The sequence below is a fragment of the Anomaloglossus baeobatrachus genome, chromosome 4 (assembly GCF_048569485.1).
Source record: "Anomaloglossus baeobatrachus isolate aAnoBae1 chromosome 4, aAnoBae1.hap1, whole genome shotgun sequence".
NCBI lineage: Eukaryota > Metazoa > Chordata > Amphibia > Anura > Aromobatidae > Anomaloglossus > Anomaloglossus baeobatrachus.
The window spans coordinates 558,875,572-558,887,146 of record NC_134356.1 but is presented as its reverse complement, the minus strand read 5'-3'; the positions used below and the strand labels follow the sequence as shown (position 1 = coordinate 558,887,146).

At 45.1% G+C, this 11,575-nt stretch overlaps 1 protein-coding gene across 2 annotated transcripts in view; it reads left to right on the top strand.

The window, feature by feature from the left end:
• Nucleotides 1-678: 678 nt before the first annotated feature.
• The window catches only part of IGF1R (insulin like growth factor 1 receptor), a 209,270-nt gene continuing 198,373 nt past the window's right edge, over nt 679-11,575 (top strand). For both annotated transcript variants that reach the window (XM_075345987.1, XM_075345986.1), the window contains exon 1: nt 679-1,413. In XM_075345987.1, coding sequence (XP_075202102.1) covers nt 1,305-1,413 — 109 coding nt within the window. In that variant the 5' untranslated portion in view covers nt 679-1,304. The remainder of the gene's footprint in view (nt 1,414-11,575) is intronic.

Below are 11,575 nucleotides of genomic sequence, written 5' to 3'. Positions count from 1 at the left end.
TCCTCAGTGTCTCCTGTCTCCTCAGTGTCTCCTGTCTCCTCAGTGTCTCCTGTGTCCTCAGTGTCTCCTGTCTCCTCAGTGCCTCCTGTCTCCTCAGTGTCTCCTGTCTCCTCAGTGTCTCCTGTCTCCTCAGTGTCTCCTGTGTCCTCAGTGTCTCCTGTCTCCTCAGTGTCGCCTGTCTCCTCAGTGTCTCCTGTCTCCTCAGTGTCGCCTGTATCCTCAGTGCCTCCTGTCTCCTCAGTGCCGTCTGTATCCTCAGTGTAGCCTGTCTCCTCAGTGTCGCCTGTATCCTCAGTGCCGCCTCAGCCTGTCTCCTCAGTGCCGTCTGTATCCTCAGTGCCGCCTGTATCCTCAGTGCCGTCTGTATCCTCAGTGCCGCCTGTATCCTCAGTGCCGTCTGTATCCTCAGTGCCGCCTGTATCCTCAGTGCCGTCTGTATCCTCAGTGTCTCCTGTCTCCTCAGTGCCGCCTCAGCCTGTCTCCTCAGTGCCGTCTGTATCCTCAGTGCCGCCTCAGCCTGTATCCTCAGTGCCGCCTGTCTCCTCAGTGCTGACTGAACACGCCGCCGCACAGTCCCGCCGGCTCCAGTCCGGGTTTTGCCGCCGCCCGCCGTGGATGTGATGTGTGCGGCGTCTCAGCCTCTTGTTTACAGCATTCACGTCACATAGAGCAGAGGGATCACACAATGAGAGCGCCGGAGCCCGCCGCACACGGAGCCCGCTCACTCACCCACTGACCGCCGCGACCATCGTCCACCACGTCTGCTCTGACCTTCAGGGCCGGGAGTCGGAGGCTGGCGGCGGCGGAGGAGGGGACACTGCTCCATTCATTGGTCCGCAGCGGCCTCCTGCGGGCTGAGCTCCGGGGCTGAGGCGGGTGACATGGAGGCTGAGGACGCGGAGCTGCTGCCGTGCACTGCGGGTGTCTACTGTCCGTCCCTCACGTCCCAGCGGCGGCGGCGCTGACATTCACTGCACCCGGCGCTCACTACTACGATCACTACTACTATTACTACTACTACTACAGCACGGAGAGCGGCGGGACACCCGCGGGCGTCTGCGTCACGTGACTGCGCCCCGTCTACCGCGGAGGGAAGTATCTGGGGTCATAACCTCCCCCGTCCCGGGTCACTGCTCGGTGTACGACCGGTCCCACATTCTCCCGGGGAGCGGGCAAGGTCACAGTGTGCGGACCGTACAGATATCGGGGCAGTGTGTGTGGGCTCCGGCCGCCATCTTTCTCCCAGGCACTTCGGGGGCCGTCGTGGATGTGACCGGAGTGGCGGATACTGATCTTCTGTGGACATGAAGGCCGGATCGGGCTGGGGGGCTCCGGCCTGGCTCTCGGGGGTCCCCCTGCTCCTACTGCTGCTGCTGTGTCCGGGCCAGAGCCTGGGGCCCCTGGGTGGAAAAGGTGAGTGCTTAGGGGGTCTCTGTGTGCCCGTGTGTGCCCGGGGGGTCTCTGTGTGTGTGTACACACTGTGTGTGTGTGCCCGGGGGTCTCTGTGTGTGTACACCCTGTGTGTGTATTCAGGGGTCTGTCTGTGTGTGTGTACACCCTGTGTGTGTATTCAGGGGTCTGTCTGTGTTTACACCCTGTGTGTACATTATGGGGCTGCCACCTGTGGCTCTACTACTCCCAGCGGACTCTGCCTGCTTCTCAGAGCCTGATGGCAGTGACCCGTGTGTGCTGGGCACAGAGGTGGTGTCAGTGGAAGATGCCCACAGAGGTGCCAGTCTCCTCATCTACAAATCCTATTGCAGCACACAATGGGCGACCAGGATGTGCCCAGGTTATCGGGTACCTGAACCTGCCCCCTCTACCTTTTTAGTAGATGAGGTTGTTTTGGCTGCAGATGTTGTTTCCTCAGCACCTGGCCATTGTGGCACATGGACGGTGTGTTGTATAGGGTGGCGCACTGGTGGGCTAGTATAGGGAGACCCCTCCATATACATGGCACCTGGAACCGCCTGGTAGAGGGGAGGGGGCCGGTTCTGGGTCCCCTGTTATTTACTCCTTGCTCTGTGGATGTTGTTCTGTGGCAGATGTTATGTCTGTATCTACAACAATCTCACACGGACCTGATAACCTCACAGTCCTCTGTGTGTACGAAGGTCCAATCTGTTGTTCCCTGTTATCATCTACTATTGTTCCCTATTTGTAGTGTTGGAGCCATGTGTGTGCCCACTGCCCGTCTCTAGTATGGAAATGGTCACCTGGGTGATGTAGCAGCTTCTGGGTGACTATATATTTAAGAGGCTGCCGGTTAAGGCAGGACAGGGTTATTGGCTGTGGTAGTACCACGTATTGTCAGTCCATGATTTGTCTGTACCTTGTAAATCTTTGCAGCTTGTCAGCAAGGTTGCCGCCTGTCCCGGCCTCTGCGGATGGTGTTGGCCGCCTGTCCCGGCCTCTGCGGATGGTGTTGGCCGCCTGTCCCGGCCTCTGCGGATGGTGTTGGCCGCCTGTCCCGGCCTCTGCGGATGGTGTTGGCCGCCTGTCCCGGCCTCTGCGGATGGTGTTGGCCGCCTGTCCCGGCCTCTGCGGATGGTGTTGGCCGCCTGTCCCGGCCTCTGCGGATGGTGTTGGCCGCCTGTCCCGGCCTCTGCGGATGGTGTTGGCCGCCTGTCCCGGCCTCTGCGGATGGTGTTGGCCGCCTGTCCCGGCCTCTGCGGATGGTGTTGGCCGCCTGTCCCGGCCTCTGCGGATGGTGTTGGCCGCCTGTCCCGGCCTCTGCGGATGGTGTTGGCCGCCTGTCCCGGCCTCTGCGGATGGTGTTGGCCGCCTGTCCCGGCCTCTGCGGATGGTGTTGGCCGCCTGTCCCGGCCTCTGCGGATGGTGTTGGCCGCCTGTCCCGGCCTCTGCGGATGGTGTTGGCCGCCTGTCCCGGCCTCTGCGGATGGTGTTGGCCGCCTGTCCCGGCCTCTGCGGATGGTGTTGGCCGCCTGTCCCGGCCTCTGCGGATGGTGTTGGCCGCCTGTCCCGGCCTCTGCGGATGGTGTTGGCAGCCTGTCCCGGCCTCTGCGGATGGTGTTGGCAACCTGTCACCTATATCTGTGTTTACACTGTGACATTGATCCTGGTTACGTCTATTCTCCGCATTGTGACCCCCTCTGCGTGTAATTTACTAGATACATCCCAGTATCTGGGGACCTTTCTATACTGTGATCCTTCATCTCGTCCTTGTCTGCCCTGATGCTTTACGTTTGGCTCCAGTTCCCAGTGATTTGTGACCTGTAGAGGACTTGTGGCCTCTGTTCACACTGACGCTGGTGAGTTCCTTGGATTTTGCTGCTGTTATTTCTGTAATAGAAATCGTCATACCTTCATACGTCAATGGGGTCGGTCAGTTTGTTTGGGTATGTGATGGCTCCTTTTCTATGCACAAATAGTGCAATATTGTAACAAACGCGTGATTTCCGTCAGGGGCTGGAGACCTTTTCTAGGGGATTTCTCTCCTGAGAAGATTCGGAATAGCTGCATAATTAACGTGATGATTAACATTCACAGCTCAGTTATGGATTGTTGTGATTTTTATTTTTTCTGCGAGAACAAGTAAATGTCTGAGACGTCTTCACTCAGTTGCTTGCAGGTTGAGACTATATTGTCACTACGATGGTCCAGGCTTCCATATAGACTGTATAGCAGACTGACCGGTACGGCTCATGTGTCTGTGCTGCAGGCTCCTTCTGTAGAGGCTCTGCGAATAACAGCCATCGCGCAAAACACAATTTTTTTTATTAAGGATCATGCAAACACAAAAGGATAAAAACACTTAAGAAAGCATCAATGTGCTCCACGCAAAACTCACTCGTCATTTACGTCCTATGAGCAGAGATCCCTGTCCAGTGCAGAAAAGAACCGAATGGCGTAAAGAGCAGGAATATTATACCGCTATTTGCATAGAAGTAAGACAGATTTAAGCGCCAATATCATAACATTAGTGCAAGAGTTAAATGCCATGTGAGACCCCCCAAGGGGTGTGGTTCTGTAAGCTCCGCAGGCGTATCCTCGCCTCAAGGCTTCTTCAGGGGTTCTTTTCCATGCGGATGTGTCTATAGCACCATGATATACACAGAATTGTGTGATCCTCTAAGACGTGGGTGTAAGCTTCTGAGCCGAGGACACATTATCCCAATTATGGACTTTAAAGAGTTTTATACTGTCCTCTGTGGCTCTCCTACTCCTCCATGGATGGGATGGAGAATAGTGTCCCTGCTGTGCCGCCATTCATAGTCACTGTATTACTACACTCATCAAGTGCTCTGTCAACATGGAACAGAAGTCTCCACTGTATACAATAGCTGCGCTATTATTTGTCAGGGAGGGTGAAAGACAGGCCCGTACTATATACAGTAGTCCTGGATTAACTGTGACAGAGCGCCAGCGTTCTGGTTTCAGCCTTGTGTCTGGGGATTATACTGATATGGTTGCTTTCCCATGTTTACTCTTCATAGATGCCTCGAAATGCTACCCGAGTGTTTCCGTACTATTGTGTGCGTGGCAGCGTAGGAGTTAATTGTTTTTATTTTTATTGGTGTATGACATGAAGCATCTCTGTGTAGTTCTCCTACAGACCAGGCTTTGTTTGTGGGGTCACATAAGACGTCGTTTGTCTCCGAAATAAAGGCAATCTTAGAACGAGCCCTTACAGATAAAAATAATTCGGAGCGTTGAAATTGTCATTTTATTTCTTTTTTTTGTGAGTGATTTGGGGATATTCTATTCTGTCCATTAAGGTCTCGTGTATCTGCAGGAAGGTTTTTACTCTGTGCCTCCTTGATTTATAAAGATCCTTTGTGTTTGAGACCTGATGCTTTCATCATAGGGGGGAGTGGCGTGCGACTGGTGGTCCCGGCTCACCCTGCACTACGCACTTACTACCTCCTTGTTTACAAGCTTTGACTAGTTCTGTATAGGAGACGATGAGCAGGAACCAGCAGAGCTTACCATTGTTTTTTTATAAAACCATGCTAGGGATGGTCTTTACTAAGAACCGTTACTTTATTTTAGATGTTTTTGTTTGTATTTTTTTGTACCATAGATCTCAACAGATTGGGAGACTCCGGAGAAGCCAAAATTACAATAAATATTCTGTATGTTCAGTGTGTCTAATAGTACAGTGAAATGATACAATGTATTCAGCTCTGGAGTAAAAAAGCCTAATGGAAGCTGAAAAGAGCTACATAGAAATAATAATAATAATTAATTTTATTCATTTATATAGCGCTATTAATTCCACAGCGCTTTACATACATTGTGAGCCCCAATGGGGAGAGTATTGCCAATCTAGAGTGGAAAGAAAAGTGTTTATTGCTATGGAAATAAGCAAAATAGGAATTTAATTAAAATTATTTATTATTTATGATTACGGCAGCTGTTTTTCTTCTTTTTTTGTTTTGTTTTTTGACGTGCCCTTGTACCCAATATATTGCAGTGTTTGGTCACGTTCTTGTCTTTTTGTAAAGACTTTCTGTTGTGCTGATGTTGGCTTCTTCTAATAATCTATCATGCGATCTGCTCAGTAAGCTGTAAGGAAAAAAAATGCCTGTGAGAATGAGGGACAATCGCTGATAAACTAGTCCTCTGCTGTCTCCAGCTTCCATCACAGTATATGGTGCACTTCGCTTTATCCTTTCTGTTTTCGTTACTTTAGGCATGTATCGGCTTGTAAATACTATAAATACTTTTCAGCCTTTACGTTGGTATTTGTGGACATACATTGTGGTGGGAAACAGCTTCTGACAATTCGTTGCTGTTACCCCTTGTTTTCTGCTGGTTGTTTCATGGTTTCCCTACTTAATAATCAGGGCTCAATTATTAAAAAGGTTTCCTGTAAAGGGTTAATTGTGTCCTCTGGTATCTTTTTTTATATTGTATCCAAGCTCTAATAATCTAACCTTTCGTTCTTTCATCAGATGTCTGTAGGATTTATTGTTTTTGTTGGTATTTACATTTTATGTGGCAGCTTCTAATTTGTAAAGTTGACAATATTTGCCTCGCGACAAAGTTAAAATGATTTGTATCTATTGTCTCATATCACAGATATAAATGATTATTTTATATATTTTCTATTCGTTGAGAGAAAACAATACTGGGAATATCGGGGGACTTATCCTTTTACATCAGTATCTAGTATGTGGTATGCACTGAAATCGGAAACTCTGCCCTTAATATTTTATATTATCATATTTATATTCTTTAAACTTCTACCAGTTTTAGGAAATCTGGAGACTTTATTTTCTGATGTTTACTAAAAAAAGGGAGAAAAAAACCCTTTCATCGGTTTGTGCATAATTTAGTTACTTCGGCTCAAAGTAGATTTATTTTATGTTGTTGTTTTTTTTGTTTTACTTGATAATTTTATATTTGACTGGACATCACGAATTAATCTAAACTCTATGAATATGCGTAGGTGGTAAAGTTTTCTTTGTCTAAATAAAATGAAGTGTTGCCCTGAGAAAAGCATGAAATGTCTTAATATTCGTGTGATGGACAATTATTACAATGACTGATTTGTGATTGTTTTCGGGTGATTATCTTTCTATAATCGTTTTGGATACAGAAATGATCGTAATTTTGTGTATTGAAAGAGATTGTGATTAAAGACACAAAAAGAAAAGGACTTGGAAATGATAGTTATGTGCGTCCTAAAAATGTGAACAAAACAAGACTTCTAAAATAAAATGTAGTGCTGTCCATAAATTTTTGTTTCTTGACATCTTCATAGTTTGGCACAATTGTCTTTTTAATTGTCATTCTTAAGATTTCTATCTTGGATATATTGTCTGTCAGTTCTTCAAGGTCATTCACCCAATTTTTAAGAGGATATTTGTCATTCGTTCTTGTCAAATCTTTTACTTTCCGCACCTCAAATGTATACTAGAAGCACTTTTAATAGCATTTTGCTGTTATGATCGAACCTCCATTTATTTTTGATGTTTAGCTTCTTTGCTTTGTTTGTGCTGTTTGATATTTATTTTTCTAAAACTACTAAAACTTTTATAATTAGATCCAGATAAAAGGGAAGGGGGGTGGGGTTCCCAAAAATCAGGTTTGCCTATTGCTGAAATGTAGGGGGATTGTTTTTTATATATGGGTATTAAAATGTTTAAATGACCAAATTTTCCCTAAATACTTTTGTAAGATGTTTACGTACGGTAAATCTTCCTACGAAGAGCAATGGCATATGGTGTATTAAGTGGGCACCATTTTTCATTACACACGTGCAGCGTTTTGAACCAAATACCGTCATTCTGAACATTTCTAAAATGATTGTATCTTTCCTTTCTACTACGATCCTATTATTTCTACACAAATAAAGGATTAGTTATACGACTGGATACATTTCCACAGACTTGTCTTCAGTTTAAGATTGAAGAATCCTTAATAAAGCTACATATTTTATCAACCCTTGGCACTTGACCCCTCCCAGTTCCATCCTTGGCGATTTGACATCGGGTTTGTGAAAAACACAGCATAATTGTTTGTTTAAAAGGAACGTGTCTTCAGAAAATAACCCCGCATTTGACTTAAATGTTTTTGTTTTTTTAAATCAGGTTTTTATTGAACATTTTTGGTACAAAGAAACAAACGGCATACTTACAAGTATGCCAAATATCCCCCCCCCCCTCTCCAAACCTGTTCCCTTACCTACTCAACATACAATATATTGTAACAATACAGTTATCATATACATATCGTTGACTAAGACACATGACATCCGACCTAGTACTAGTACTCATTCCTGGAAAAACGGGCTGCAGTGTTTAATTTGTTTTCTTTTTCTTTATAATTTTTTTTGACACTAAAAATATAATTTAAAAGAATCCTGAAATCTTTTCCTTTTCATCCCAACCACTAAACTTCATAGGCTGACGCCTCCTCTTCTGACTACTTGTGAGCAGCTATGTGATCATCACAGGCAGGATCCAATCTTGGGCTTTGTTCACATATTGCGTTTTTTTTTCTGCAGCCAAAACCTGCTCTCAACAGTAAAAAAAAAAAAAAAAAAAAAAAAGCTGCTTCCAAAAAGCAGTTTTTGCTGCGTTTTTGGTTTGTGATTTGTCTACAGTGCACATTTAATAAAGTTAGTTTTATTCACCGCAAAAAACACATTTGGTTATGGATTTGCAGCATTTTTGCACTTTCTCGTTACTTTCATTGGTGAAAAACGCTGAAAGAATTCACCTGCTGCTGCTTTCACAAACTCAGATTGTCAGGAAAAAAAAAACAATTGCGTGCATGAGGATTCTGAAATATTGGAAAAAAAAAACCACAGCATAAACGCAATGTGTGAACATAGCTTTATGTAGGTGAGGGTCAGAGCGCACCTCCTGTGCACAGATCACAAATCATGAGAGAACCTCCATAGAATATGATGAATATCTTCAGACTTTTATTTTCTCTAAATGTATGCTAACAGGAGAACAGAGGAGGAGGCTGCCCCAGAGTATCAAGTATATAAACATTGAATTAAAATCCTCCCATCTGGAAGATTAAAATCCCAGTCTAACAATGTATCAGTGTTTGCCTAATTAGAAAAATCTATAGGTGATGCAATTCCCCAGCAGAAAAATAAGGATGTTCCAATCCAGCCCTCCTGATCCTTGTTTTCTTTAACATCTGCTGTTGGGAGCCTAATCTGACATGTATTTACCAGCAGAGGATGTGCACAATGATAACGGAGCTAATCAGTGGCTTTTTTCCCCCCTTCCATACTGTCCATAAAGTCTCACATGTGATAATAGCCGCTTTGTGATAAGCCGTATAACTTTTTTTTGGCATTGAAGTAAGAAATGGGCAAATAAGTTGGAAATGTCAGAATGGAGGAGACCATTCACTATAGTGGACCGTATATATAGCAAGTATTTATATACTGTACGTATTTGTTTTCTATGGCATAACTTAAAGTGGTTGTGTTCAGACTGGAAGTTCTTCACTATCCACAGGACAGGGGAAAACTTCTAAATTGATATGAGTCCAGCTGCTTGGTTCTCCACTGATCCCAAGAACCCCTTGTGATTTGGAGGTCGGTCAGCCTTGTTAATGGCAGTGCCGGAGATAGTTGGACGCAGCATTCGTCTTGTCTTCAGCGCTCCTATTAATGTGGAGCTGCGCATGATTGTGGGGCCCTATGGGTTGGGGATAATGCCCAAACCTGGTACAGCCCCTTATGAGACCATCATACACTTTTTACATCAGTCTTTGGAATCTATGGTATTACTGGTATTTGTGACCAGATGAGATGTGTAGCCCAGCCCTTTTACCCTCTGTAGAGCTGTCTGACGTTTGTGTATGGGGCACTCGGGAGAGATCACTTCCACCTGTGTATGATAGTTGAAGACTTTTAAGGGAATCTGTCACCAGCTTTTGCTTCCCCATCTGAGAGCAGCATAATGTAGAGACAGAGACCCTGATTCCAGTGATGTGTCACTTACTGAGCTGTGTGCTGTCATTTTGATAAAATATATGTTTTCTCTGCTGCATGCTGGACTGACTATAAGCAGCACAAGTAGTCCTGTAATGATGACCTACTGCTAATTAAACTTTTTTTTTTTTTTTTTTTTATCAAAACTACACTAAGCAGCCCAGTAATTGACAGATTGCTGGAATCAGGATCTCTGCCCCTACATTATGCTGCTGTCAGATTGGGTGGCAAAAACCTGATGACAAATTCCCTTTTAAATATGCTGCTTATTTCAGCCCTACAGTGAGCTCAACTTTTAGTTTTAGGCTGCGTTCACACAATCATTTGTACTTGTATGTGTAAAAATATATACGGTATTTTTTTCCTGCCATGTGTCATATTTTACTTTTTACAGATCCGTATAGGCTTTAAATGGTTGGGTCTGATCCACAAAAATGGATGAGAGTAGGACTTGCACTGAGTTGAACAAAACCGACACACAACAATTAAAAAAACAAACCTGATGTGCGCATGGTTAGATTAAAAATGGAGTTTGTGTGCTGTCTGCTATTAAAATGTTCAATTCTCCTCCTTTTTCGTGTGATTGTAGCCGAAGTGAAAATGGCCGTCAATAACTGTACATACAAAAAAAAGAGGAAGGGGACCCAGCACGATCTGAAAATGGCATGCATCATATAAAAAGTGCAAATTCACAGATTTATTCCAACTGAACTATAATATAAATTTAGATTTATTTTTAGCAAATAATTGATCAATTCTTTGAGCCACCTCTGCCAATGTCACGGCAAATCTCAATAGGGGGGTCCTACTCTATATTCTGTATTTCATGTGCCATGCGGCCTCCTAGATAAAGTTAAAAGCAGAACCATAATGGAGCACACATACCTTCAACCTGTATATAGCCGCTTCCATGTTGCAAGAGAGGCAATTGTGGATAGACACCAGCCCAGGTCCCAGCATGTGGAGCAAGCTCTACACATACCAGGACTATATCAGAACTGACCCTAGGTTAGGACCCCCCTATTGAGATTTGCCGTGACGTTGGCAGGGGTGGCTCAAAGAATTGATCAATTATTTGCTAAAACTTTTTTTTTTTTTTTAATTATAGTACAGTTGGAATAAATCTGTGAATTTGCACTTTTTATATGATGCATGCCAATTTCAGATCGTGCTGGCTCCTTTTTTTTTCTATACAAAAAAAAAAAGTGGATTCGCCGCAGAAATTGTGAGGGAGATGTCACAAGTGAATGGAGCAGTGATGGGATAGCAATCCTCCTGATTGCAAATATTGATATCAAACTATTACATAACCGTACACCAAGGAGATGAGGCGCCTGGTGGGAGTGAAGACCTAAAGGAGACCCTCATAACTGATCAACACAGCAGGGGTCATTAGCACTAATTTAGGCAACCCCCCCCCCCAAAAAAAAAAATAAATAGAAAAATCTACAAGCAGCACAGTAACCTTAAAGGAGGAATAAGAAAACCAGGAACGTGTGACAGCCTACCAAGGTGGCTGCCCACCCCCCACCTGGGGACCCTCTCTGCCTGCTGTATAGAATTGGATGTCTTATTGTTTTGGTGTACATCTTGGTTGGTCCCTTCATCCTTCAGTTTCCATGTGATGGTTCAGGTTGGCCCCTGTGTGTTATCAGCTTTCTTGGCCCAGGCCACCGTGTGGTCAGTAGGCTTTGTGTTCATCTCTTGGCTTTCCCTCCCGTGTGGCTCCATGGCCGTAGGACCATGCTTCTGCGATGATGTTTTAGCTACAGCAGACGGCCAAGGAGGTTAGTTTTCTTGGTTGTATCTGCGTTTCTACCACTACATGTTTTTCAATGAGTTCACTAAGGGACTAAAAACCTCACGTGACCCTAATGAGGAACGTCTATCCTATTTTTATTCCGCTCAATTAAAAGGGTCCTTAGTCTGGTTGCCAGGAAGGAGGTTACTGTCCTGCCCGTGCCCTCGCCGCCTCGTGAGGAAATTGCCTCGAATGGAGAAATATTTCTGCTCAAACGTCTTCCAGACAATCCCAGCCTCCAGTCTGTGCCGTTCTCCACGCTGTCCCTCGTGGAGCGCAGACCTTATCTGCAGCCTTGGGTTTAGCTCTTTTTATATGCAATTATACTGTTTTCGAAGCTGCAT